We start from the raw sequence: 22,761 nt of genomic DNA on the forward strand, positions 1-22,761 counted from the left end.
GGGTTTGCGGCGGCGGCAGGGGGGTCGCGGCTATAGGACGGGGTGAGCGGGGTGCCGGCGCGTGCGTCCATGGGGTGCGGGTCGCCGGAGCCGGTGCGCGCGGGGCGTTGGAGGCGGAGAAGACAGCGTACAGCGCGAGCGCTCGAGTGTGCCGCGCGCGGAAGCGGGCGCCGCAAATGGACCGCGCGAGATAGCGATTCCTGCCGCGCGCCCAACTCCTTATATACCGCGCGCGGTTATTGCGCGCCCGCTGGAGCCACCCGCCGGGTTGCGCGCGCGCTAAACTGGGTATATTTACGGCGCGGCGCCTGTTTAGCGCGCATGTTGGAGATACTTTTAGTGTGAAAAACGTCTTACATTATGAGACGGAGATTATATTATTATAATTTCTGGTGATTATTTGGGTATCAATCTGAGTCGCCCGCCGTTGTGTTTACCGTTTTTATTTTAGCAAACCAACAGGTCCAAGGATGGATAGTCAAAGCAGCAACGAGCTTTACTTTTCAATTTCAAAACAACGAATAGAAGAACTGTAGAACCACGTGAGTGAGAAATGTCTCAGTCAACAGTCAACTCTTCTTTTCTTTTCTTTGGGAAAAAAATACTAAGCCTTTGTTTCGTCCGGTCATGACAGAGGGCGTTATTAAACAAGGCGACTGCGCTCCTCCTTCCGTCTGCCCCTCCAAGTCACCCACGCAGATGGCGGCCTCCGGTGATGTGGAGGATCGGCTGTTGTCTGCGGTGAAGGCCTCGGCAGCGCTAGGCGACCCGCCGCTTCTCCAGGCGGCCGAGGCCGCGCGCTGCGCCTCCGACGGAGGCGGCCTGGCCGCGGCGCTGGTGGCGAATCTCTGCTTCGCACACAACACGGGAGCCATGTGGAAGCTGCTGGACGAGGCCATGGCCTCCCGCCTCGTCTCGCCACTCCACACGCTCGCCCTCCTCACCCCAAGGTCCCAACCGATTCGAGCTTCCTTTGTTCCTCTCTCTCTCTCTCTCTCTCTCTCTCTCTCTCTCTCTCTCTCTCTCTCTCTCTTCTCATTTGGCTTGATCGGGGCTGTGTGGGGATTATTACCCGTGCTGCAGGGTGGTGCCCAACAGGCGGGCGCAGCCGGAAGCGTACCGGCTCTACCTGGAGCTGCTCCGGCGGTATGCGGTGGTGGTGCCCGTCTACTCAGAGTCGGAGCGCGTTAAGACCAGCAAGGCCATGTAAGCTTCGCTTTTACTCATCTTCGGGACTGTTCTGTGATACACGCAATTTGTTTCACGTTGGGTTGGTATACGTACATACTCTCTGATACAATTACACACTCGCACACAAGCAATTCTGTGTTAGGGAATAAGGCAAGGCGAGCGCGGTCAGTGTGCGTGTGTACGCGAGTTGGTCGAGCCGGGCGCCGCTCGGTGGTCGCGTCGGGTCCGTGGTGGGTATTCGTATGTGATGCAAGGGTATGCGTGTGTGCTGCAAGGCTATGCTTCTGAGTATGCACTCGACTTGTCGGACTAGGGCTAGTCTGTTGGCGAACATGGAGGGCTGGACGAGTTGGTCGGTTGCAGGCTCGCCACGACCTGGACGTGTGCGAGCGCGTCATGGGTATGATCAGAGCGGGCCGAATCGAGCGCTCGAGTGGATAGAGACGTGGGGTGCGTGCGCTCCCTCCCATGTGCGTTGTAACAGAGTGTGGCCGGAGTTTGTGCTCGCGAGAAAGAAATTGCCATATGCTCCCAGTAGGGGGGCCATGCTCCCTGTAGGCTACAACGTAGCTACGCCCCTACTTGTCGCCATCAAATTTTATTTTATTTTTTGCGGTGACTTGCAGGCACCTTCGTAATGCTCGGCAGGCAGCACAGAGGATCCTCAGGCTAGCCATAGTGGGAGTAACTTAAGTAGTAACTTAACACATCCCAAGACAATTTTGCTTATGTGGCAACTATTTAATGAGGAAAGAGGTGCTTGTGGTAACATAATATATTACTGTAACATAGCGCTTTTCGAGACAAAATGAGTCTATGAGCTAATAAATGAAGCAATCTATGATACTAGTACTATGTTACTTTGCACTATGGAGATAGTAACTTAGACTAGTGTCATATGCATGACACTAGTCTAAGTTACTCCCCACTATTACCAGCCTCATGACGCGCGTAAACCTCCGCCACACAATAACCAACCTAGTCCTTGGAAATTCGTGGGAGCAATTAATGAATTGTGCTACTATTCCAAACTGAGCCATCTCCTTATTTTTTTTTCTTTTCTCTTCGCGGGATGAGCCATCTCCTTGTTGGTGAGAGGAGCTGAGGAATACCGTGGTACTCCCTCCATTCATACCATGTCCTTTTAGGAGGGCACGTGTACCATTCAAACCAACGAGCAGAAGCACAGACCCAAGAGCAAACTCATCCCGAACAAAGACACAAGACCCTGGAAAAAGAAAACTTACTCCAATTCTGTCGTCGTGTACTTCCGACGACGGCGAGACAACACGACAAACAAAGCAACGTCGACTCGACTGGACCAAATTGCAATATGCCAAGATACGCCGTAGTGCAAGCTGGCCACTTACGAGGGCCGGGCGTGGCTGGCAAAATCAGGGGCCTGCCAAACTACAAAAATGGGGCCTATTTTACTAAAATGAACTAATGAGCAATTATAATGTATATGATATAATGTCTTGCATAACAATTGGATGTATATAAAATCATACATGTTCAACTCCCGCTTGCATAATATTTATTTGAACAACATCATTCTTTTTAATATTTTTTGAAATGAAATCTTGAAAGGGGAGAAGGATCAACTGGCTGATTACCGGATGGCACTTGTGATGTTTCTTTTCTGAAGAACTTGTCCATACCAGCTTTATAAAATTTATTAATCAAATTATGTTCTCTTTATTTTCTCTTGCGCTTCTGGGAACAAGATTGATGTTTCCCCATGAAGACTCAAATATGTATTATTGAAACACAAGAAAAAAATGAATAAAACAAAATTGTAGTGATACGGCAACAGATATCAATTGAAAATTATGCGTCAATGTTTCACAATTACACGAACGGTCTAACTCACCTAGTCTCATATCATGTTCGGTTGAACTGCTACACTGTGATCTTTAACCGAGGAGGTAAGAACCGATCTCTAACAATCCTGGCCAAAAGTTAACTAGAATTTAGGAAATCAGGAATTAGGAGTAGGATCCGAAGCTAATCAGAAAAGACTCGCTAGCGGTAGGCTAGTTGTTTTGAAGCCGTGAAGCACCTAGAGGATGGAAGCTGTGAAGCACATGGAGTCGGTCGCTGATCGATCCACAGGCAATGAGTCTGGAACTTGGGAGAGGAAGGCAACAGCGGCATCGACTGATCGATTTGATGAGTCGATGAGATGAAGCCGCGAAGGCGAGTAGGCGACGATCCAGTTTCATGTACTGACGTCGACGCGAATGCTATTACGGTTTTGTCATTGATCGACTGACGAGTTCACAATCCTTTTTTCCTGAGGGACCGGCGGTCCGGTTTCCTTCTTACAGACCACGATCGATCCAATAGTTTTATTTTGTTTGAGAAGCTCTGATCGAGCAGACTTTTTTTTAGGATTACGAATCGAGCAGGGACCTTCTATCTTCCGCCTTCTGCGGCAGACTGGCGGCTCTACACACAGGGAGCCAAACTAATGGGCCGGCCCAAGTAGCAACCCCGCGATGTGAAATAAACAATAATAAGGAAAACAATGCACGTTGGGCTTCATACTCGTGATGCGTGACAAATCTAAAATATTATTTGGAGTATCTAACGCGATTTTAGTAAAGCAAATATTTATTTAAATCAAAATATTTCAAAATTGGGAAGAAATTTTAAATATTGGAAAATTATAAGAAAATGCATACCTTATTTATAAGTGAAACATTTTTAAATCTTGAATTCTTTTAGAAAATAGGACATTTTTATAAATTTGAAAACGTTAATATTTTTTTAAACTTGAACATTTTTGGGAAAAGTGAACTGTTGAAACTCTGAAAAAACATTTGAAAGGTGAACATTTTTTGCATATGCGAATAATTTTGGAAAATTTGAACCTAAATTTGGGAAAAAAATCCAAAAACAATTCAAATTTCCAAACTTTTGAGAAAATCACGAATTTTTTTAAATTTTGTGAACAAAATTTGAAAAACTAGGAACATTTTCTGATCAATTTTGAAACCCCAAACAAAATTTGTAAAAAGCAAACACTTTCTAAAATTTGAAAAAAATCGAAATTATGAATATTTTTTGAATTTCAGAAAAACATTTAAAAAATAGCAACATTGTTTGAACTCAGGAACAACATTTTGAAATCACCTAACAATTTTAGAAATGTCAAAGATTTTCTCTAATATGTGAATAATTTCTAAAAATGAGGAAATTTTTAAAATTTGTGAATACTAATTAAAAATGAACATTTTTAGACTGTTGAACAATTTCATTTATCTCAAACATTTTTCCAATTTGGGAACATAATTTTGAAAGCAAGATTTTTCAAATGAAGGACAACGCTGATGATTCCGCTCCCAACCAACCATGTTGCTAGCCAAAGCAGCACTCATGATTGATTATTCCGGCGAGACACTCACGTATGCTAGCACGGCTGATCGAATCGATCTAGTGTTCAACGCATGCACACGCAAGCTGGCTTAGTTGCTACTTCCTCCGTTCTTAAATATATACTCTCTTTGTCCGGAAATACTAGTCGCATAAATAGATAAAAATAGATGTATTTAAGAACTAAAATACGTCTAGATACGCTGACAAGTATTTCCAAACAGAGGGAGTTTGTTTTAAAGTGCATATTCACTCATATTCACTCATTTTGATTCGTATATAGTTAAATAGTGAAATCTTTAAAATGTATTATATTTACAAATGGAAAGAGTACATCCTCACGCAGGAACACCACAGCGAGCTGATATTTTTTTGAACAGTGAAAGGGCCCAAGGCCCAAACTCAATTGGATAAGCATCAAGGCACCGATTACTACAGGATCCAACAGGAAAAGAAAATGTAAGTCCCTGACTGTTACATGGAGGACCCCCAAACTGAGAGCAAGAAACGTGATCAGGTCCTTGATAGCCGCCGCCCGGACTGAACCTAGCCGCCGCCAGGGACGAACCACTTGCGCGACGAAATCACCATAGATGCATAACCTGCTTTGCATGGTCTCCGAGTTGCGGTTGGAACTGCCTCCCATAAGGCACGCAAGCCGGAAGGAATGCAGTCGGCCACCATTGGGCCAGAAGAAGCATAGCATCGGCATAGGTCGGCAGCCATCTAATAAGGGCGCCGTTGCTCCACCAAGGAATCCTCTGCTGATAAGCTCGAACTCGATCTGCAGGCTTCAGATTTCTGCATCTTCCTTGCTCCTCATCCACCCCCATGAAAGAGCAAGCAACATAGGCTTATTGGAGAGGGGGAGCTCCTGCAAGATCCGCTGCTATCTGCTCCCGTCCTCCATGGACGACAAGCTCGGGAGGAAGCCAGCGAGCACCGAACGACGCATCGATGGGAAGCTCGAGAACGACATAGCGCCACACGCCCCGGAGGCAAGACTCTCTCTACTTAGTACTTACTAGATTTACTACTACTATATGCAGAGGGGGGCCAATCAGCTATCCCATCCTCATGCCGAACGGCAGAGCCGCCCGAGAGAAAGAGGGAAAGGGGCGAAGTCGGAGCAAGCAAGGCGACTCTCAACGCGTGGGCTGGAACCGTCCGTGCAACAGTGAGCTGATCGATCCAGCGAGCTCAACGCATGCGAGACACTAGGCGTATTGCTGACATTCCTGTTTCTTTTCTTTATTGCTTCATGGGTATCGATTACATAGGGTATACATTTGCATATGAATAGCATGAGGACCAACTCAATCTAAGCTAGTCGGTTACAAGTCCTAATCTTAGTACTATGGGCATCTGTAGCCGATCGCCTAAAAAAATAGAGGAGCAAACCGCCGAGTAAACCTTAGTGGAGTAAATTTACTCCACTAAGTTTTGGTTGAACCTAGCCGAACTCTTAAATTAATGGGATAATTTTTTTTGGCAAAGTGTTTTAATTCTAGTTTACTTATAATACAATGCAACTACATATTAGCATAGATATAAACACAGAACATAATAAATAAATTCAACGCAATTCATGAATATTACAAATTCATGGTTTACAAACCAAATTATTCAAATGCAAACTTGCCGAATGATTCAAATGATGTAAATAGCATGATAAAATCACAACTAAGAAGTGTTATGGAGATGCCACTAATGCTCAACAATATCATGTTGGAGCTGGGTATGAACTTCTCGCTTCTCAATCCTCTGATGCGCTTCAAGGAATGTGTGAATCCTATTTGGATTGTCTTCTAGCTCAGTAGGACTCCCATTGATGATGGACTGAAAGTTCTCAGGCATTCCTCTCTCACCTTCAACGATCATGTTATACAAGATGATGCAATAAGCCAGGATTTGCCATAGTACATTGGAGTTCTAATACTCGACAGCGCCACAAACGACTGTGAAACGCTTCTAAAGCACACCGAAAGCTTTCTCCACATCCTTCCTAGTGGACTCTTGACATACTGCAAAGTGAGACCTTTTGTTATCTTTTAGTTGCGGAATTGTTTTGACAAATGTGGCCAATGGAGGATAGATGCTATCTACGAGGTAGTAGCCTATCGTATACTCGTGACCATTGACCATATACTTGCAAGGAGGAGCATCCCGCAACAAGCCTAGCAAACAGTGATGATCTTGATAGCACATTCAGGTCATTGTGAGGGCCAGGCAATCCAAAGAATGAATGTCAAATCCATATATCCTTCGATGGAACAACCTCAAGAATGATCGTGGGATCGTTGCAATGGCCTTTGTACTGACCTTTCCACCCTGCACGAAAATTCTTGCAGGTCCAGTACATACAATCCAGCATCCCTGGTCATCCTCTTGCTTCACTCTTTGCCATAAGCCTCTCGGTGTCGTCCTTGTTGGGTGTCGTCATGTACTCAAGCCCAAAGACATCAATCACTACTTTTCTGAACCTTCGAACGGCCTCCAAGATTGTATATTCTCCAATGTGGACATAGTCGTCAATTGCACCGGTTGAAAACCCGTATGCAAGAACTCAAACAACCAAAATTCACTTAATCAAAGGGCTCACATTTATCTCTCTGCATGCATTCCTTCAAAGCTTAAACGAATCATCATATTTCTCCACGGCTTTTGCAATGGTGAGAAAAAGACCTGTGTGCATCCGAAAGCGACGGCAAAAATAATTCTCCAGATAAGTGGGATTAGGGTGAAAATAATGTCTATCATGGTTGAGTTGTATGTGGCCAAATTGCGATCCTTTTCTAGGCCGCCGAATATCATTGTTGAAAATCGTGCCGACGACAATTACAAAGTCAGTGTCATCTTCTTCCTCATCCGATGACGATGAGTCCTCGGAGGTTATCTTCTCTCAACCTAGTCATCTTGAATTCAAATGACTTGGTTCAACCCGGCCAAATAAAACGAGACAAGATAACCAAATAAGATCACTTAGGCAAAATGTCGAACACTTGCAAGGCGGCGTGGGTGCACCGGCCGGCCGACGTCATTGAGCTGAAACGAGCGGGTGCGGAGGCGTGCAGATGACCGGAAAAGGTTCAAGATGCCGGTGACATGTCGGTTAGCCAACAAGAAAGAGGATCCAAGGTAGTTCAGGCAAATTGGTCGATGCGTCGGTGGCGCCGTTTTCGCTAGACTCGGGCGACGACGACGGCGACGAACGGTTCAGACTCTGGCAGAATGGTGGGTTGGGCAAGCGAGGTGGCGAGTTTGCTGCGGAGGCAGTGGTAAGTTGCCAGTAGATCCACGGAAATAGGCCAGAAAGTTTACTCAGCCGGGTCGAGGCTCAGTATATTTAGGTGTCAACGGGGCCGAGGAGTAATTTTTTTTACTCCGCTATAGACTCTAGGCGATCGGCTAGGTGTAGAGATGCCCTTAGGTGATTGCTCCATTTAGAATCCAGACACGGCAACTACGTCGGGTTTATTTCAATAATTACAACAAGGTCCTTTGATGTCCCTAAGGTCTTCGTCTCCAACGCCCTCCCAAAAGACTGCTGCTTTAAAAACCGCAGGACTCACCCACCATAACGGGAGAACCATAGCGGCTCTGAAACATCAGCCGGGACAACACCCAATACACGTCAAAACTCGGCTACGCCGCCTCCAATCGACGAAGACCCGGAGCGGCCAACCAATCCATCCACCACAAACCATGCCCGAGGAGAGAAGCCATCTGGATGAAACTGGCACCCCGCGTTTTGGAGAACACCTGCACAGAAAACACGTAAGACAGATCGCGACCTTAACGATATCCCTCAAAGCTCCCTAACGGTTCCCTGCACGAGAAGAGCAGCCATCTGGTCGAAACTGGCACCACTGCGTTTCAGTGAAGACGTGCACACAAAACATTAAGACAGCCCACGACCTTGATAATATCCCGCAACCTCCCTGATGGTGCCCTTCTCGAGCAGAGCATCCATCTAGTCGAAACTGGCACCACCACGTTTCGGAGAACACCTGCACACCAAACACTATAAGACAACGCACGACCTCGAGGATATCCGACAAGATCCCTAACGGCGTCGTACCAGCCCCACCAGACGGTGGACGAAACTCATGAGACTTTATTGAGACGTGATGCCGCCGCCATGATCTCAACAGCATCCCCTGCACGAACTTCTACATACACCCTCAATGGTTGTGTGCACACAACGATACAAAGTTCGGGGATGATTAACCTTCGCCTATGTAGCTCCCCTCCGCCTGACGGCCACCGGAGGAGTAGGGGAGGGCGAGGTCGCCGGTGGAAATCCCTCTCATGATACCTCCCCTTTCGCCTTTAAAGTAGTGGAGAAACAAGGAGAGGCTCGCGATTACAGTAGAGTGATTGTTGTCGATCTGGTCCTGTTCTTCCGGCTAACAGCATGGGCAGTGCTTTTTGATAAAAGACGGGTTTATTAACTCAAAATATAGCATCAAGCATATACAACACATCATGAGCCACATCTGCCTCTACTTAATTAGGATGCACACAGCCAAAAGAAACAAGTCCAATTATAAAATAGTAAGTCGACATAATGGTATCAGCAAAACCAGACAAGACCGGCCATATTCCTACACTGAAGGATGAGGTGGACCGAGCGCCAGTGCGTACATGGGCAACGTATGTGAATGTTTGTAGAAGTTGATTTCACGGATCGTAGGTTGACTGTCATTTCTGGCCAAAGAAATACCTAATATATTTTGTACAATCAGCTTGAATATTTAGACATAATATCCTCTGTCTAGAACCTAGCTCACAGCTAAATATATTAGTTTGCATACAACATATTATGTGGTAGTAAATACATGCTAGCAGCCCCTTGCGGTGTATATTCATTTTTTTCTTCTAAATTATGCTATTTGCTGATGATATGATCACGACTATCCACTATTCTCCTTCAAAAATAATGGGTTACATGATGTTCTCGTTATGCAACTACTCTTATTGGATAAAAGCTATTTAATTGATTTATCTATTTATCAAAATTTTAGGCTTCTAAAATACTGCTAACTATTATTCTGCAATGGTATTGTATGATAGCCAAATCTATTGATGATGCCATGCAGCTTTCACATAGCTATGGGTTTCAGCAGAGGGATTTTGGACATACTGTTATTCTTTTTGTTTTAAGCATTATCAGAATATTGACTGATTGTATTTTGGAAGATTGGGGCACTCCAAGTATCTCTAATAAGGAACATGACAATATTTGTGCCATTGGAGTAAACACGCATAGGGATTTAGATGGCAAGGGGAGTCCGCTTGACATGAGAGATAAGCACCGTGAACAACTATGGAGGAAGAATAAACTCATGACTTTAGAAGTTGTTGAGCAGATCACTGCTAACAAAAATGCCCAAGTATTTCTTCGGCTTGTCTATCTTAACACGTATGCAGAAGTATCTTATTTCTTAATTTTTTTATTTTCATGCAAATTCTATCGATTAGAAGTTTGTATATCTCCAACTGCATACTCCCTACGTAAAAATATAAATTTCAGTGATTCTTCTCAATATAGATATGTTTTAGTTGGAATTTTAGAACTTGTGACCTAAACAAACCTTGGAGTATAATTTGACCTTTTTAGCATGATATTAGATGGTTACTCTATGCCAAAACATTTTTTCTTTGAGTTGACTCGGTCTTGCAATCATGCTATGTCGTTTCCAATCTGACAAAATTTCAGCTTGCCTGATGTCAGCATTAATTCTACTCCTTCTTTCACATATCTTTCTTAAAATAGGAAATGTTTTCATCACATATAAGTAGCTTCATAAGCAAATGCAAATCTATATGATCTTTCTTATGTTTTAGGATCTAAACACGTATTAATAGCCTGTGACGCATAGTTTTGCTGAATTTTAACAGACGTAATGAGTATGTTGTGGTTTAATTTAATAACTTTGCAAATCCTTTTTAAGGTTTCAGATTATTTGGAGAACACTTTTCCATATTATGTAATTGATATTTAAGTGTTTCATCTATTTGTGTTTTATGCTGATGGAAAACATTGTTTCCTTTTTGGCTCGGCTAGGGTAGACCTGAAAATTTCAAAAGTTTGCTTCAGAGAGTTCAACTTACTGTTGCCCTTAAATCAAAGAATTTTGCATCCGCAAATACTCTGCTAGATAACTTGATGATACATATACAGAAGGTTAGAAGCACATGTTATCAGTTAGGCAGGAGTAAGCTATTGAGAGTTATTGTTAGTACACGACCTTTCAGTTCAACAACATGCAATATGTTTGGAGCTGGAAAGGGCTCTTGTTGGATTCCTTTTGACTTGTTTATGGAGAGTGCAATGGATGGTAGACATCTTCGTGCCATATCATCGATCGAAGCTCTAACAGGTGGTTAAATATATGCACTTCATAACCTTGATAATCTGTTATTGCATTTTCAATTTTCTGTAGAACCATCGTAGAACCTTTTTTAGACATGCAATATTTGGTTGGCACAGAACTCTCCAAGATGCTCCAAGCGATTACTCGGGCTACCTGGCAAGAGACCTTTCAAGCTTTGTGGATTTCAGCTTTGCGGCTTATACATCGAGTTGAGATAACTTGGATTAATATATTTTACTTTACTAAAAAGAGAACCCTAGAGAATTAGCTTTAATGGAAAAATTTCTTATGTTTGCTAGGACCCAAGCACTCTGGAAGGACCGCTTCCTCATCTTGATTCTCGATTATGCATGTTGTTAGCTATTGTTCCTTTGGCTATTGCTCCCATTTTGAAGGAATATGCTAACAATGTCGAGCCGGGAGTGGCCTCTATTAGAATAGAAGAATTAATGTCTTCTCTACAAGTTCTGGGGCAATTTTTTGGACTTCTTTCACCCCCTCCAGCAACTGTACATGCAACAAATATTGCAGCTACGAAAGCAGCGATTGCTGTATATAGTTTGAAGGCTGGGAGTGAGAACATTCACAATTCTTTGAAAGATAGTTTCTCTGTTAAAGTAGGTTATTGTAACATATACTTCTACATTTACTATCTGTCATTTATGTAGTTTCTTTGTAGTAAGTAGTGAAACTGATCTCGTAATAATGTTTCAAATTGCAGTTGGGAATATGTTACATCTGTTTGTGGAAGCCTGTATAGCAAGAAATTTAGTCGATACATCCATTTATTTATGTCCGGGCTATGTTGTTCATGTTAAAGACTTCTCTCCTGTCCATCAGTCCCCTTGGTGAGCCTTGATGGAAGGGTCTCCGCTGATGGGTCTTAAGGATGACCTTATGGTTACACCTGCTTCAAGGTGATGAATTATGTCTCGCTATTACTTTAAATATAATTCAACATGCACCTTTGGGTTTATATGTTTGTTCACTAGCGGGACTCATGGCAATATTGCTATTTTGTTACCTTAGTGTACCAGAGTTGGAGAAATTGCATTTTTTCGCAGTAAATGGATCAGAAGTGGAAAAGTTGGCGGCTTCAAAGATTCTATGCGGGGCATCCTTTCTTCGTGGGTGGAACATTCAAGTATGATTTGATTTGAAATGACTATACTACATACAACAGCAAGAAAGAGTGTACATTGTTCAGTTTGAACAGAGTTGTATCCCTATATGATACTCTTAAAATTGGTTTGTTGTGCCACATTTTGCTCACTAGGAACATGTTGTCCAAATTGTGCTTGAGCTGCTATCAACATTGCTTTCCCAAGATTCTGGATCAGATGGCTATACTACTCATCACATGACTATATTGCTTTCTCTCTTATCTGGGATTTCTTCCATTGACACTGTTCATATTCTCTCAATCTATGGATTGGTAAGAAAAACAATCTATCTGATGTATACACCTGGGCAGCATGTGCGCACCTTTGTTTATAGGAAGGCATGTTTATTAAAAAACCATTATACTAACAACATTTTGATTTTTAGGTACCAGAACTAGCTGCCATATTGATGCCTCTCTGTGAAATATTTGGATCCTTACCTAAATCTGACCATCGGAGTTTCAATTTCGAAGATGCTTCTGCGTACTCTATATTTTCAAGTGCTTTCTTGCTCCTTCTTCGCTTGTGGAAATTTCATAGGCCACCTATCGAGAATGCTCTATCAGGAAATGGAGTCTCTTCTTGCCAGCTCAATTTAGACCATCTTTTGCTATTACGCAATAGTCGTCTTGCTTTGAAAAATCCATCTAATGGTTGTACAGTGAGCACACTTCAGTTAGATCCATCATTTAAAAAACCTGTCTACATTGATTCACTTCCTAAGCTAAGGGCATGGTATTTCCAGAATCAGGCTTGCATATCCTCTACTATTTCTAGTGCTTACGAGAGGAAGAGCATCCCCCGACTTGCAAACAAGATACTTGGAATTGTATGTCGGAAAATGGCAAAAGGTTGTAACCCACTTGTCAATCTACAAGCAACATCAAATTCAAGTATGAGTGGCTCACCTTTAGGTGCACAAGAAGATGGTTCTGAAGGGCCACCTGTTACTCCATGGGAAGTTCTGGAAGTTGTTCCCTTTGTACTTGAGACTGTCTTAATGGCATGTGCACATGAGAGGTTTTCATCTCGTGATTTGATTACAGGTTATATTCTTTTTAGGCTTATTTATAATAATAACTTTAGTTTCCCATTTTTTCCCTTTAAGCTATTGTTCAATACAACAATAACTTCTTCTTTATTTGGAAAAAATATAAATCTCTCCAATTTGGATAATTAAACCTTCTGTCCATGCATAATTCAAGATATTTGCCATGGTCAATGATTGATTTAATTCCTTATGAAAAACAAAATAGAAGCTTTTTTGTTTAATCTCAGCATTTCAACTTACTTACCAGCCAAGTATTTGCATAAGTCTCAAATTTTAATTTTTAAATTGCTCATTTTATTCAATACTTATTATAAGGGTAAAGTAAGTTTAAAAATCCTATTTTATGAATATTCATGCAAAATCCTAAATTCTAGATTATTAACCAATAAACACATATAACTTGGCATTAGGCTTCTCTTTGTGTGTCTCCGAAACAAACCATATTAGTCAAGTTATAATCTCCGATGACTTTTTGACTAATGTATATTCACAATATAGAATATCAAGATAATCTTAGAACTTTCTAGCAATTTCCCCTTTACCCATTGGCCACCTAATCTTTTTGATACGACATAATCTCCTAATGGTGGTCTTGCCATGTAGGATGGCATTGTAAGCTGGTTTTGTCACATTAGAGCAACTAAAAGATGTTGCGGATGATGAGTCAAAAAGAAGAAAAACTTGGTTGGGTTTGGAAAATAGGAGAGTTTGCAAATTGTCATGCGATAGATGTTAATTTTTTCCGTCCAACTATATATGTGGAATTGGGTGATGTGTATAGAATATTTTGCATCATGGCGGAATTCGGCCATCTGATACATTCTGTGGCAAAACTACCTTCCAAACCAGTACTTGTTGGCTTTTGGAAAGTTTAGGAGGTTAAGTTGACGTTTGCTCTAGTTTGGAGAGTGGAGGGGGTCAAGTAGGCTTTTTCTCACAAGGTTTAGGGGGTTATATGGACCTTTCAGATTTATATTATGATCTTGTAGAAGAATAATTCATTTCCCAAGCTCCAATTATGTGTAGTTACTTTTTTTATGATCATTCGAAAAGCTGCCAAAGGTATTTTGAAGTATACATTTACCCCTGCATATTTACTATCACATACCATCAGTCTTAATTGCAGGTCTGAGAGACCTTGTTGATTTCCTACCTGCTTCACTTGCTGCTATTGTAAGTTTCTTTTCAGTAGAAATTACACGTGGCATATGGAAGCCAGTTATATTGAACGGTACTGACTGGCCCAGTCCAGCAGCAACTATTCTAGCAGTTGAGTCTGACATAAAAGAAGTTCTTGCATCTGTTGGTGTTCATATCAACATGTCTCCACAACCACGTATGCCCTTTCTCCGTCTCTTTATGCAAATGGTTTTGTTCTATTTCCTACGGAGAGACTACTTTCATTTCAAATTTTCATGTTTGATGTCTATTAACTTATTTACCCTTAATGATTCATTTTTTTCTAGATTGATGCCTCGTTATTTCCATTTTTCATGTCAAACTCAAGTTACACATGACGTCATGAATGTTGCTCAATATTGTGGTTTTACCCACTTATCCTTAATGCGCAATTTTAGGAGCCAAATCTGAAACATGTATACATTAAACGACCGCCTTAAACTAATATTACTTACCTACCTGATAGTATCTGGTCACAAAATTGTGTACAATGACCAATCATTACTCGGAACATCAATTTCTTAAGATTCACATAACATTTTAAGATGACATATCACTAGTGTTAGCATTTAATTGTTTTATAGTGGAACCTTTGGAAGTCATAAAATATAAGGATTCAAATAAATAAATAAAGAACTCGATCAATACCATTCAGGTGTGTTGTCGAACTCGAGGAGATATTATCAGACAAGGTTTGGGCACCGTTGTTGGTTATTGAAAGCGAGAACTCTTCTTTAATTAGAACTCCCATTGTTATCTCCACCTCAATCGTTCCTTTCACGCAATATTTAATCTGTTTGACTATATAACTTTTCCATTTTTATTATATAGGCATAACTCCGTGTCTGTAGGTGTCCTCTCTGCCTTTTTGGCGTCTCGATGCCAAAGGGGGAGAGAGTGTAGGGATTTGCATTGTGTTTGGTGTGTTTGTTTGCTTTGTTTGCTTTGTCGTTTGGACCTCGTTTGCTTTAGTTCGGTTTGTGCTTATGAGACCTTTCCTCCATATGGTGTAAGACATATGCACTCTATCTATCTTAGTTATCTTATGTTTGTACTATCTTGTCTAGCAATAAATGTGCCTTGTCTCTATAATATAGGGGGAGCTCGGTTCCTAGCATTCGTGCTCATCTAGGTGGCACACATTTAGAGAGAGCCCGTCTATATTATTGAGAGGAGGGGTTTGCTTTTACTCAATAGTATTTTCCTTGTGCTAATCCTGTTTTGTCATCAATCCATCAAAAAGGGGGAGATTGTAAGGTCATATTTATCCCTAAGTGTTTTGGTGATTGATGACAACGTATTTGCAGACTAATCGTGTGCCATGAGCTTTCCAGACTCTTCTCTGCTAGGCACAAGACGATTGGGTGCCCCTCGAAGACTAACGAAGACGGCGCCTTTTCTACGTTTCTTTTTGATGGATTTGAGTCGTAGGAAAGCCGTACTATTAAGAGGGGGTCCGCGTTGGAAAGGTTTGGGTGGAATCATCACGTACACGTCTCCTTTTATCCCCTCCTTCTTCCTTGGAGCTTCCTCCGTTTTCCTGCCATAGTTGACTGGCTGCTTGTGTGGTTGCGGTAGTATCGCTCCAGGATCAACGGTAGTACCGTGGGCATCCACGGTAGTACCGCGCAGTGGCGCGGTAGTACCGCTGGTGCTCACGGTAGTACCGCTCCCCTGGAGCCGTACTACCGCTGCCCACCAGGCTAGTGCCGCCCGGTTGCGGTAGTAGGAGCGGATGTAATTTTTTACATCCGCACCTGCCGCGGTAGTACTGCTTTCGCCGTGCGGTAGTACCGCGCTAGGCGGTCAGGCAGTAGTACCGCCCCTCGGCAGTACTACTGTGTCGAGTTTTTGCTACTTCCGTTCTTTTGTGGAAGTATGCACGGAAGTTCCCCTTCCCCCTATCGGGACTTTTTGCCTCACGGCAGTACCGCACTGAGGGCGCGGTAGTACCGCGCGTGCGGAAGTACCACCCCAGCTTGCGTCTGTTTCCCTGACTGGGGGTCACGGCAGTACCGTAGGGTGGTACGGTAGTACCGCACTACCGCGCGGCCTTGCGGTAGTACCGCTGGCCATGCGCGGTAGTATCGCTGGCCGCGGGCTGGTAGGTGGGTAACGGTTGGATCTTTTCCACACACTATATAAAGGGTCTCCTTCTTCCCCGTTGACTCATCTCTTCCACCATTAAAGCTCCATTAATGCTCCAAGCTCCATTTTCGCCCGATCTCACTCCCTAGCCAACCAAACTTGTTGATTTGCTCGGGAGTGGTTGAGAAGGCCCCGATCTACACTTCCACCGAGAGAAATTTGATTCCCCCTACTAATCCCTTGCGGATCTTGTTACTCTTGGGTGTTTGAGCATCCTAGACGGGTGAGGTCACCGCGAAGCCATAGTCCATTGTGGTGAAGTTTCATGGTGTCGTTGGGAGCCTCCAATTGAGTTGTGGAGATTGCCCCAACCTTGTTTGTAAAGGTTCGGTCGCCGCCTCCAAGGACACCAATAGTGGAATCACGACATCTCGCATTGTGTGAGGGCGTGAGGAGATTATGGTGGCCCTAGTGGCTTCTTGGGGAGCATTGTGCCTCCACACCGCTCCAACGGAGACGTACTTCCTCTCAAAGGGAAGGAACTTCGGCAACACATCCTCGTCTCCACCGTCTCCACTTTTGGTTATCTCGTGCCTTTACTTGTGTAGCTTATTTGTTTCATATATCTTGCTTGCTTGTGTTCCTATTCGTGTTGCATCATATAGGTTGCTCATCTAGTAGCATATCTAGACAACCTATTTTGATGCAAAGTTTAAATTGCTAAAGAAAAGCTAAAAATTGTTAGTTGCCTATTCACCCCCCCTCTAGTCAACCATATCGATCCTTTCAAACTTGTCAACCGCCTTTTGACAGGCCGCCCACCTTTGACAATCCGAGTTGATTGTCGACCACCGGGACCGAAGTGATCGGTCAATTCCACTCACCTTGCGAACATCAAAGTGTTCCTTCATCCGAAGCCAATAAGCATCTCTACTTTGATCACCTCCAACGGATGGATCCCTCGACACTTGCAACCAAATATTGCATAGTAAGATGTCATCGGCGTTGGTGTAATTGCCCGCTCTTCCTTTCGGTGTGTCGACAATGCCCTCACCCTCCTCGTCCACCTTGAACTCATGGTTTTTGAAATGCATGTCATTGGTTTGAGACCAGTGCGAATTGTTGGAGCCAACACCCATCGTTGACATGTATGCATCATCATTGAGACTACAAAGTTTTTCGAACAATGCAAATAAGCTATCTATATGTGAATGCATTCAAAAAATAACAAAAAATGGAAAGTTATAATTTTTTTTACCTTGGGTGCATTTCGTTGAACATGTTGTGCGCGTCGGCCACCGGCTCAACGAGTGAGCTCGCCGGCGCTTCGGTAGCCGCCGCGCCCGTCGCACGCCCCGCAAGCTTCTTCCTCCTCGCCTTGGAGGTGCCGGAGCCGTCCGTCGCCTTGCTTTTCTTCGCCGATGCCTTGCCTTCTTTGGCCGGGCCGCATTGGGGAGCTTTGAGGAGGAGCGGGCGGCGGCTTGGGCCGGCGCCGGCGCGACGCCACCCGCCGCCGAGGTCGTCCGCGGCGGCATGAAGAGGCCGCGCGCGAGGCCGATGGTCGGAGGAGCTCCGCGGAGGCGAGGCCAACGCCACCCGGGCTAGGGTTTGCGGCGGCGGCAGGGGGGTCGCGGCTATAGGACGGGGTGAGCGGGGTGCCGGCGCGTGCGTCCATGGGGTGCGGGTCGCCGGAGCCGGTGCGCGCGGGGCGTTGGAGGCGGAGAAGACAGCGTACAGCGCGAGCGCTCGAGTGTGCCGCGCGCGGAAGCGGGCGCCGCAAATGGACCGCGCGAGATAGCGATTCCTGCCGCGCGCCCAACTCCTTATATACCGCGCGCGGTTATTGCGCGCCCGCTGGAGCCACCCGCCGGGTTGCGCGCGCGCTAAACTGGGTATATTTACGGCGCGGCGCCTGTTTAGCGCGCATGTTGGAGATACTTTTAGTGTGAAAAACGTCTTACATTATGAGACGGAGATTATATTATTATAATTTCTGGTGATTATTTGGGTATCAATCTGAGTCGCCCGCCGTTGTGTTTACCGTTTTTATTTTAGCAAACCAACAGGTCCAAGGATGGATAGTCAAAGCAGCAACGAGCTTTACTTTTCAATTTCAAAACAACGAATAGAAGAACTGTAGAACCACGTGAGTGAGAAATGTCTCAGTCAACAGTCAACTCTTCTTTTCTTTTCTTTGGGAAAAAAATACTAAGCCTTTGTTTCGTCCGGTCATGACAGAGGGCGTTATTAAACAAGGCGACTGCGCTCCTCCTTCCGTCTGCCCCTCCAAGTCACCCACGCAGATGGCGGCCTCCGGTGATGTGGAGGATCGGCTGTTGTCTGCGGTGAAGGCCTCGGCAGCGCTAGGCGACCCGCCGCTTCTCCAGGCGGCCGAGGCCGCGCGCTGCGCCTCCGACGGAGGCGGCCTGGCCGCGGCGCTGGTGGCGAATCTCTGCTTCGCACACAACACGGGAGCCATGTGGAAGCTGCTGGACGAGGCCATGGCCTCCCGCCTCGTCTCGCCACTCCACACGCTCGCCCTCCTCACCCCAAGGTCCCAACCGATTCGAGCTTCCTTTGTTCCTCTCTCTCTCTCTCTCTCTCTCTCTCTCTCTCTCTCTCTCTCTCTCTCTCTCTCTTCTCATTTGGCTTGATCGGGGCTGTGTGGGGATTATTACCCGTGCTGCAGGGTGGTGCCCAACAGGCGGGCGCAGCCGGAAGCGTACCGGCTCTACCTGGAGCTGCTCCGGCGGTATGCGGTGGTGGTGCCCGTCTACTCAGAGTCGGAGCGCGTTAAGACCAGCAAGGCCATGTAAGCTTCGCTTTTACTCATCTTCGGGACTGTTCTGTGATACACGCAATTTGTTTCACGTTGGGTTGGTATACGTACATACTCTCTGATACAATTACACACTCGCACACAAGCAATTCTGTGTTAGGGAATAAGGCAAGGCGAGCGCGGTCAGTGTGCGTGTGTACGCGAGTTGGTCGAGCCGGGCGCCGCTCGGTGGTCGCGTCGGGTCCGTGGTGGGTATTCGTATGTGATGCAAGGGTATGCGTGTGTGCTGCAAGGCTATGCTTCTGAGTATGCACTCGACTTGTCGGACTAGGGCTAGTCTGTTGGCGAACATGGAGGGCTGGACGAGTTGGTCGGTTGCAGGCTCGCCACGACCTGGACGTGTGCGAGCGCGTCATGGGTATGATCAGAGCGGGCCGAATCGAGCGCTCGAGTGGATAGAGACGTGGGGTGCGTGCGCTCCCTCCCATGTGCGTTGTAACAGAGTGTGGCCGGAGTTTGTGCTCGCGAGAAAGAAATTGCCATATGCTCCCAGTAGGGGGGCCATGCTCCCTGTAGGCTACAACGTAGCTACGCCCCTACTTGTCGCCATCAAATTTTATTTTATTTTTTGCGGTGACTTGCAGGCACCTTCGTAATGCTCGGCAGGCAGCACAGAGGATCCTCAGGCTAGCCATAGTGGGAGTAACTTAAGTAGTAACTTAACACATCCCAAGACAATTTTGCTTATGTGGCAACTATTTAATGAGGAAAGAGGTGCTTGTGGTAACATAATATATTACTGTAACATAGCGCTTTTCGAGACAAAATGAGTCTATGAGCTAATAAATGAAGCAATCTATGATACTAGTACTATGTTACTTTGCACTATGGAGATAGTAACTTAGACTAGTGTCATATGCATGACACTAGTCTAAGTTACTCCCCACTATTACCAGCCTCATGACGCGCGTAAACCTCCGCCACACAATAACCAACCTAGTCCTTGGAAATTCGTGGGAGCAATTAATGAATTGTGCTACTATTCCAAACTGAGCCATCTCCTTATTTTTTTTTCTTTTCTCTTCGCGGGATGAGCCATCTCCTTGTTGGTGAGAGGAGCTGAGGAATACCGTGGTACTCCCTCCATTCATACCATGTCCTTTTAGGAGGGCACGTGTACCATTCAAACCAACGAGCAGAAGCACAGACCCAAGAGCAAACTCATCCCGAACAAAGACACAAGACCCTGGAAAAAGAAAACTTACTCCAATTCTGTCGTCGTGTACTTCCGACGACGGCGAGACAACACGACAAACAAAGCAACGTCGACTCGACTGGACCAAATTGCAATATGCCAAGATACGCCGTAGTGCAAGCTGGCCACTTACGAGGGCCGGGCGTGGCTGGCAAAATCAGGGGCCTGCCAAACTACAAAAATGGGGCCTATTTTACTAAAATGAACTAATGAGCAATTATAATGTATATGATATAATGTCTTGCATAACAATTGGATGTATATAAAATCATACATGTTCAACTCCCGCTTGCATAATATTTATTTGAACAACATCATTCTTTTTAATATTTTTTGAAATGAAATCTTGAAAGGGGAGAAGGATCAACTGGCTGATTACCGGATGGCACTTGTGATGTTTCTTTTCTGAAGAACTTGTCCATACCAGCTTTATAAAATTTATTAATCAAATTATGTTCTCTTTATTTTCTCTTGCGCTTCTGGGAACAAGATTGATGTTTCCCCATGAAGACTCAAATATGTATTATTGAAACACAAGAAAAAAATGAATAAAACAAAATTGTAGTGATACGGCAACAGATATCAATTGAAAATTATGCGTCAATGTTTCACAATTACACGAACGGTCTAACTCACCTAGTCTCATATCATGTTCGGTTGAACTGCTACACTGTGATCTTTAACCGAGGAGGTAAGAACCGATCTCTAACAATCCTGGCCAAAAGTTAACTAGAATTTAGGAAATCAGGAATTAGGAGTAGGATCCGAAGCTAATCAGAAAAGACTCGCTAGCGGTAGGCTAGTTGTTTTGAAGCCGTGAAGCACCTAGAGGATGGAAGCTGTGAAGCACATGGAGTCGGTCGCTGATCGATCCACAGGCAATGAGTCTGGAACTTGGGAGAGGAAGGCAACAGCGGCATCGACTGATCGATTTGATGAGTCGATGAGATGAAGCCGCGAAGGCGAGTAGGCGACGATCCAGTTTCATGTACTGACGTCGACGCGAATGCTATTACGGTTTTGTCATTGATCGACTGACGAGTTCACAATCCTTTTTTCCTGAGGGACCGGCGGTCCGGTTTCCTTCTTACAGACCACGATCGATCCAATAGTTTTATTTTGTTTGAGAAGCTCTGATCGAGCAGACTTTTTTTTAGGATTACGAATCGAGCAGGGACCTTCTATCTTCCGCCTTCTGCGGCAGACTGGCGGCTCTACACACAGGGAGCCAAACTAATGGGCCGGCCCAAGTAGCAACCCCGCGATGTGAAATAAACAATAATAAGGAAAACAATGCACGTTGGGCTTCATACTCGTGATGCGTGACAAATCTAAAATATTATTTGGAGTATCTAACGCGATTTTAGTAAAGCAAATATTTATTTAAATCAAAATATTTCAAAATTGGGAAGAAATTTTAAATATTGGAAAATTATAAGAAAATGCATACCTTATTTATAAGTGAAACATTTTTAAATCTTGAATTCTTTTAGAAAATAGGACATTTTTATAAATTTGAAAACGTTAATATTTTTTTAAACTTGAACATTTTTGGGAAAAGTGAACTGTTGAAACTCTGAAAAAACATTTGAAAGGTGAACATTTTTTGCATATGCGAATAATTTTGGAAAATTTGAACCTAAATTTGGGAAAAAAATCCAAAAACAATTCAAATTTCCAAACTTTTGAGAAAATCACGAATTTTTTTAAATTTTGTGAACAAAATTTGAAAAACTAGGAACATTTTCTGATCAATTTTGAAACCCCAAACAAAATTTGTAAAAAGCAAACACTTTCTAAAATTTGAAAAAAATCGAAATTATGAATATTTTTTGAATTTCAGAAAAACATTTAAAAAATAGCAACATTGTTTGAACTCAGGAACAACATTTTGAAATCACCTAACAATTTTAGAAATGTCAAAGATTTTCTCTAATATGTGAATAATTTCTAAAAATGAGGAAATTTTTAAAATTTGTGAATACTAATTAAAAATGAACATTTTTAGACTGTTGAACAATTTCATTTATCTCAAACATTTTTCCAATTTGGGAACATAATTTTGAAAGCAAGATTTTTCAAATGAAGGACAACGCTGATGATTCCGCTCCCAACCAACCATGTTGCTAGCCAAAGCAGCACTCATGATTGATTATTCCGGCGAGACACTCACGTATGCTAGCACGGCTGATCGAATCGATCTAGTGTTCAACGCATGCACACGCAAGCTGGCTTAGTTGCTACTTCCTCCGTTCTTAAATATATACTCTCTTTGTCCGGAAATACTAGTCGCATAA

The 22,761-nt window shown here is 43.9% G+C and overlaps 3 protein-coding genes across 3 annotated transcripts; all 3 read left to right on the plus strand.

The window, feature by feature from the left end:
* The first annotated feature begins 665 nt into the window (after nucleotides 1-665).
* On the plus strand, nucleotides 666-2,710 carry LOC123152540 (mediator of RNA polymerase II transcription subunit 33B-like). The gene is made up of 2 exons (XM_044572064.1): nucleotides 666-950; nucleotides 1,084-2,710. Exons 1-2 carry the CDS (start codon nucleotides 700-702, stop codon nucleotides 1,208-1,210), a joined length of 378 nt encoding a protein of 125 aa, XP_044427999.1. The 5' UTR covers nucleotides 666-699; the 3' UTR covers nucleotides 1,211-2,710.
* Nucleotides 2,711-7,992: 5,282 nt separating this feature from the next.
* On the plus strand, nucleotides 7,993-15,143 carry LOC123152539 (mediator of RNA polymerase II transcription subunit 33A-like). Its single transcript, XM_044572063.1, has 7 exons — nucleotides 7,993-10,955; nucleotides 11,066-11,157; nucleotides 11,249-11,566; nucleotides 11,671-11,866; nucleotides 11,979-12,093; nucleotides 12,226-12,384; nucleotides 12,498-15,143. The coding sequence occupies exons 4-7, from the start codon at nucleotides 11,808-11,810 to the stop codon at nucleotides 13,290-13,292; spliced, it is 1,128 nt and encodes a 375-aa protein (XP_044427998.1). The 5' UTR covers nucleotides 7,993-10,955; nucleotides 11,066-11,157; nucleotides 11,249-11,566; nucleotides 11,671-11,807; the 3' UTR covers nucleotides 13,293-15,143.
* A 3,556-nt stretch (nucleotides 15,144-18,699) lies between these two features.
* LOC123152542 (mediator of RNA polymerase II transcription subunit 33B-like) lies at nucleotides 18,700-20,746 on the plus strand. The gene is made up of 2 exons (XM_044572066.1): nucleotides 18,700-18,984; nucleotides 19,120-20,746. Exons 1-2 carry the CDS (start codon nucleotides 18,734-18,736, stop codon nucleotides 19,244-19,246), a joined length of 378 nt encoding a protein of 125 aa, XP_044428001.1. The 5' UTR covers nucleotides 18,700-18,733; the 3' UTR covers nucleotides 19,247-20,746.
* The last annotated feature ends 2,015 nt before the right edge of the window (nucleotides 20,747-22,761 follow it).

This window comes from Triticum aestivum, chromosome 7A (assembly GCF_018294505.1).
Source record: "Triticum aestivum cultivar Chinese Spring chromosome 7A, IWGSC CS RefSeq v2.1, whole genome shotgun sequence".
NCBI lineage: Eukaryota > Viridiplantae > Streptophyta > Magnoliopsida > Poales > Poaceae > Triticum > Triticum aestivum.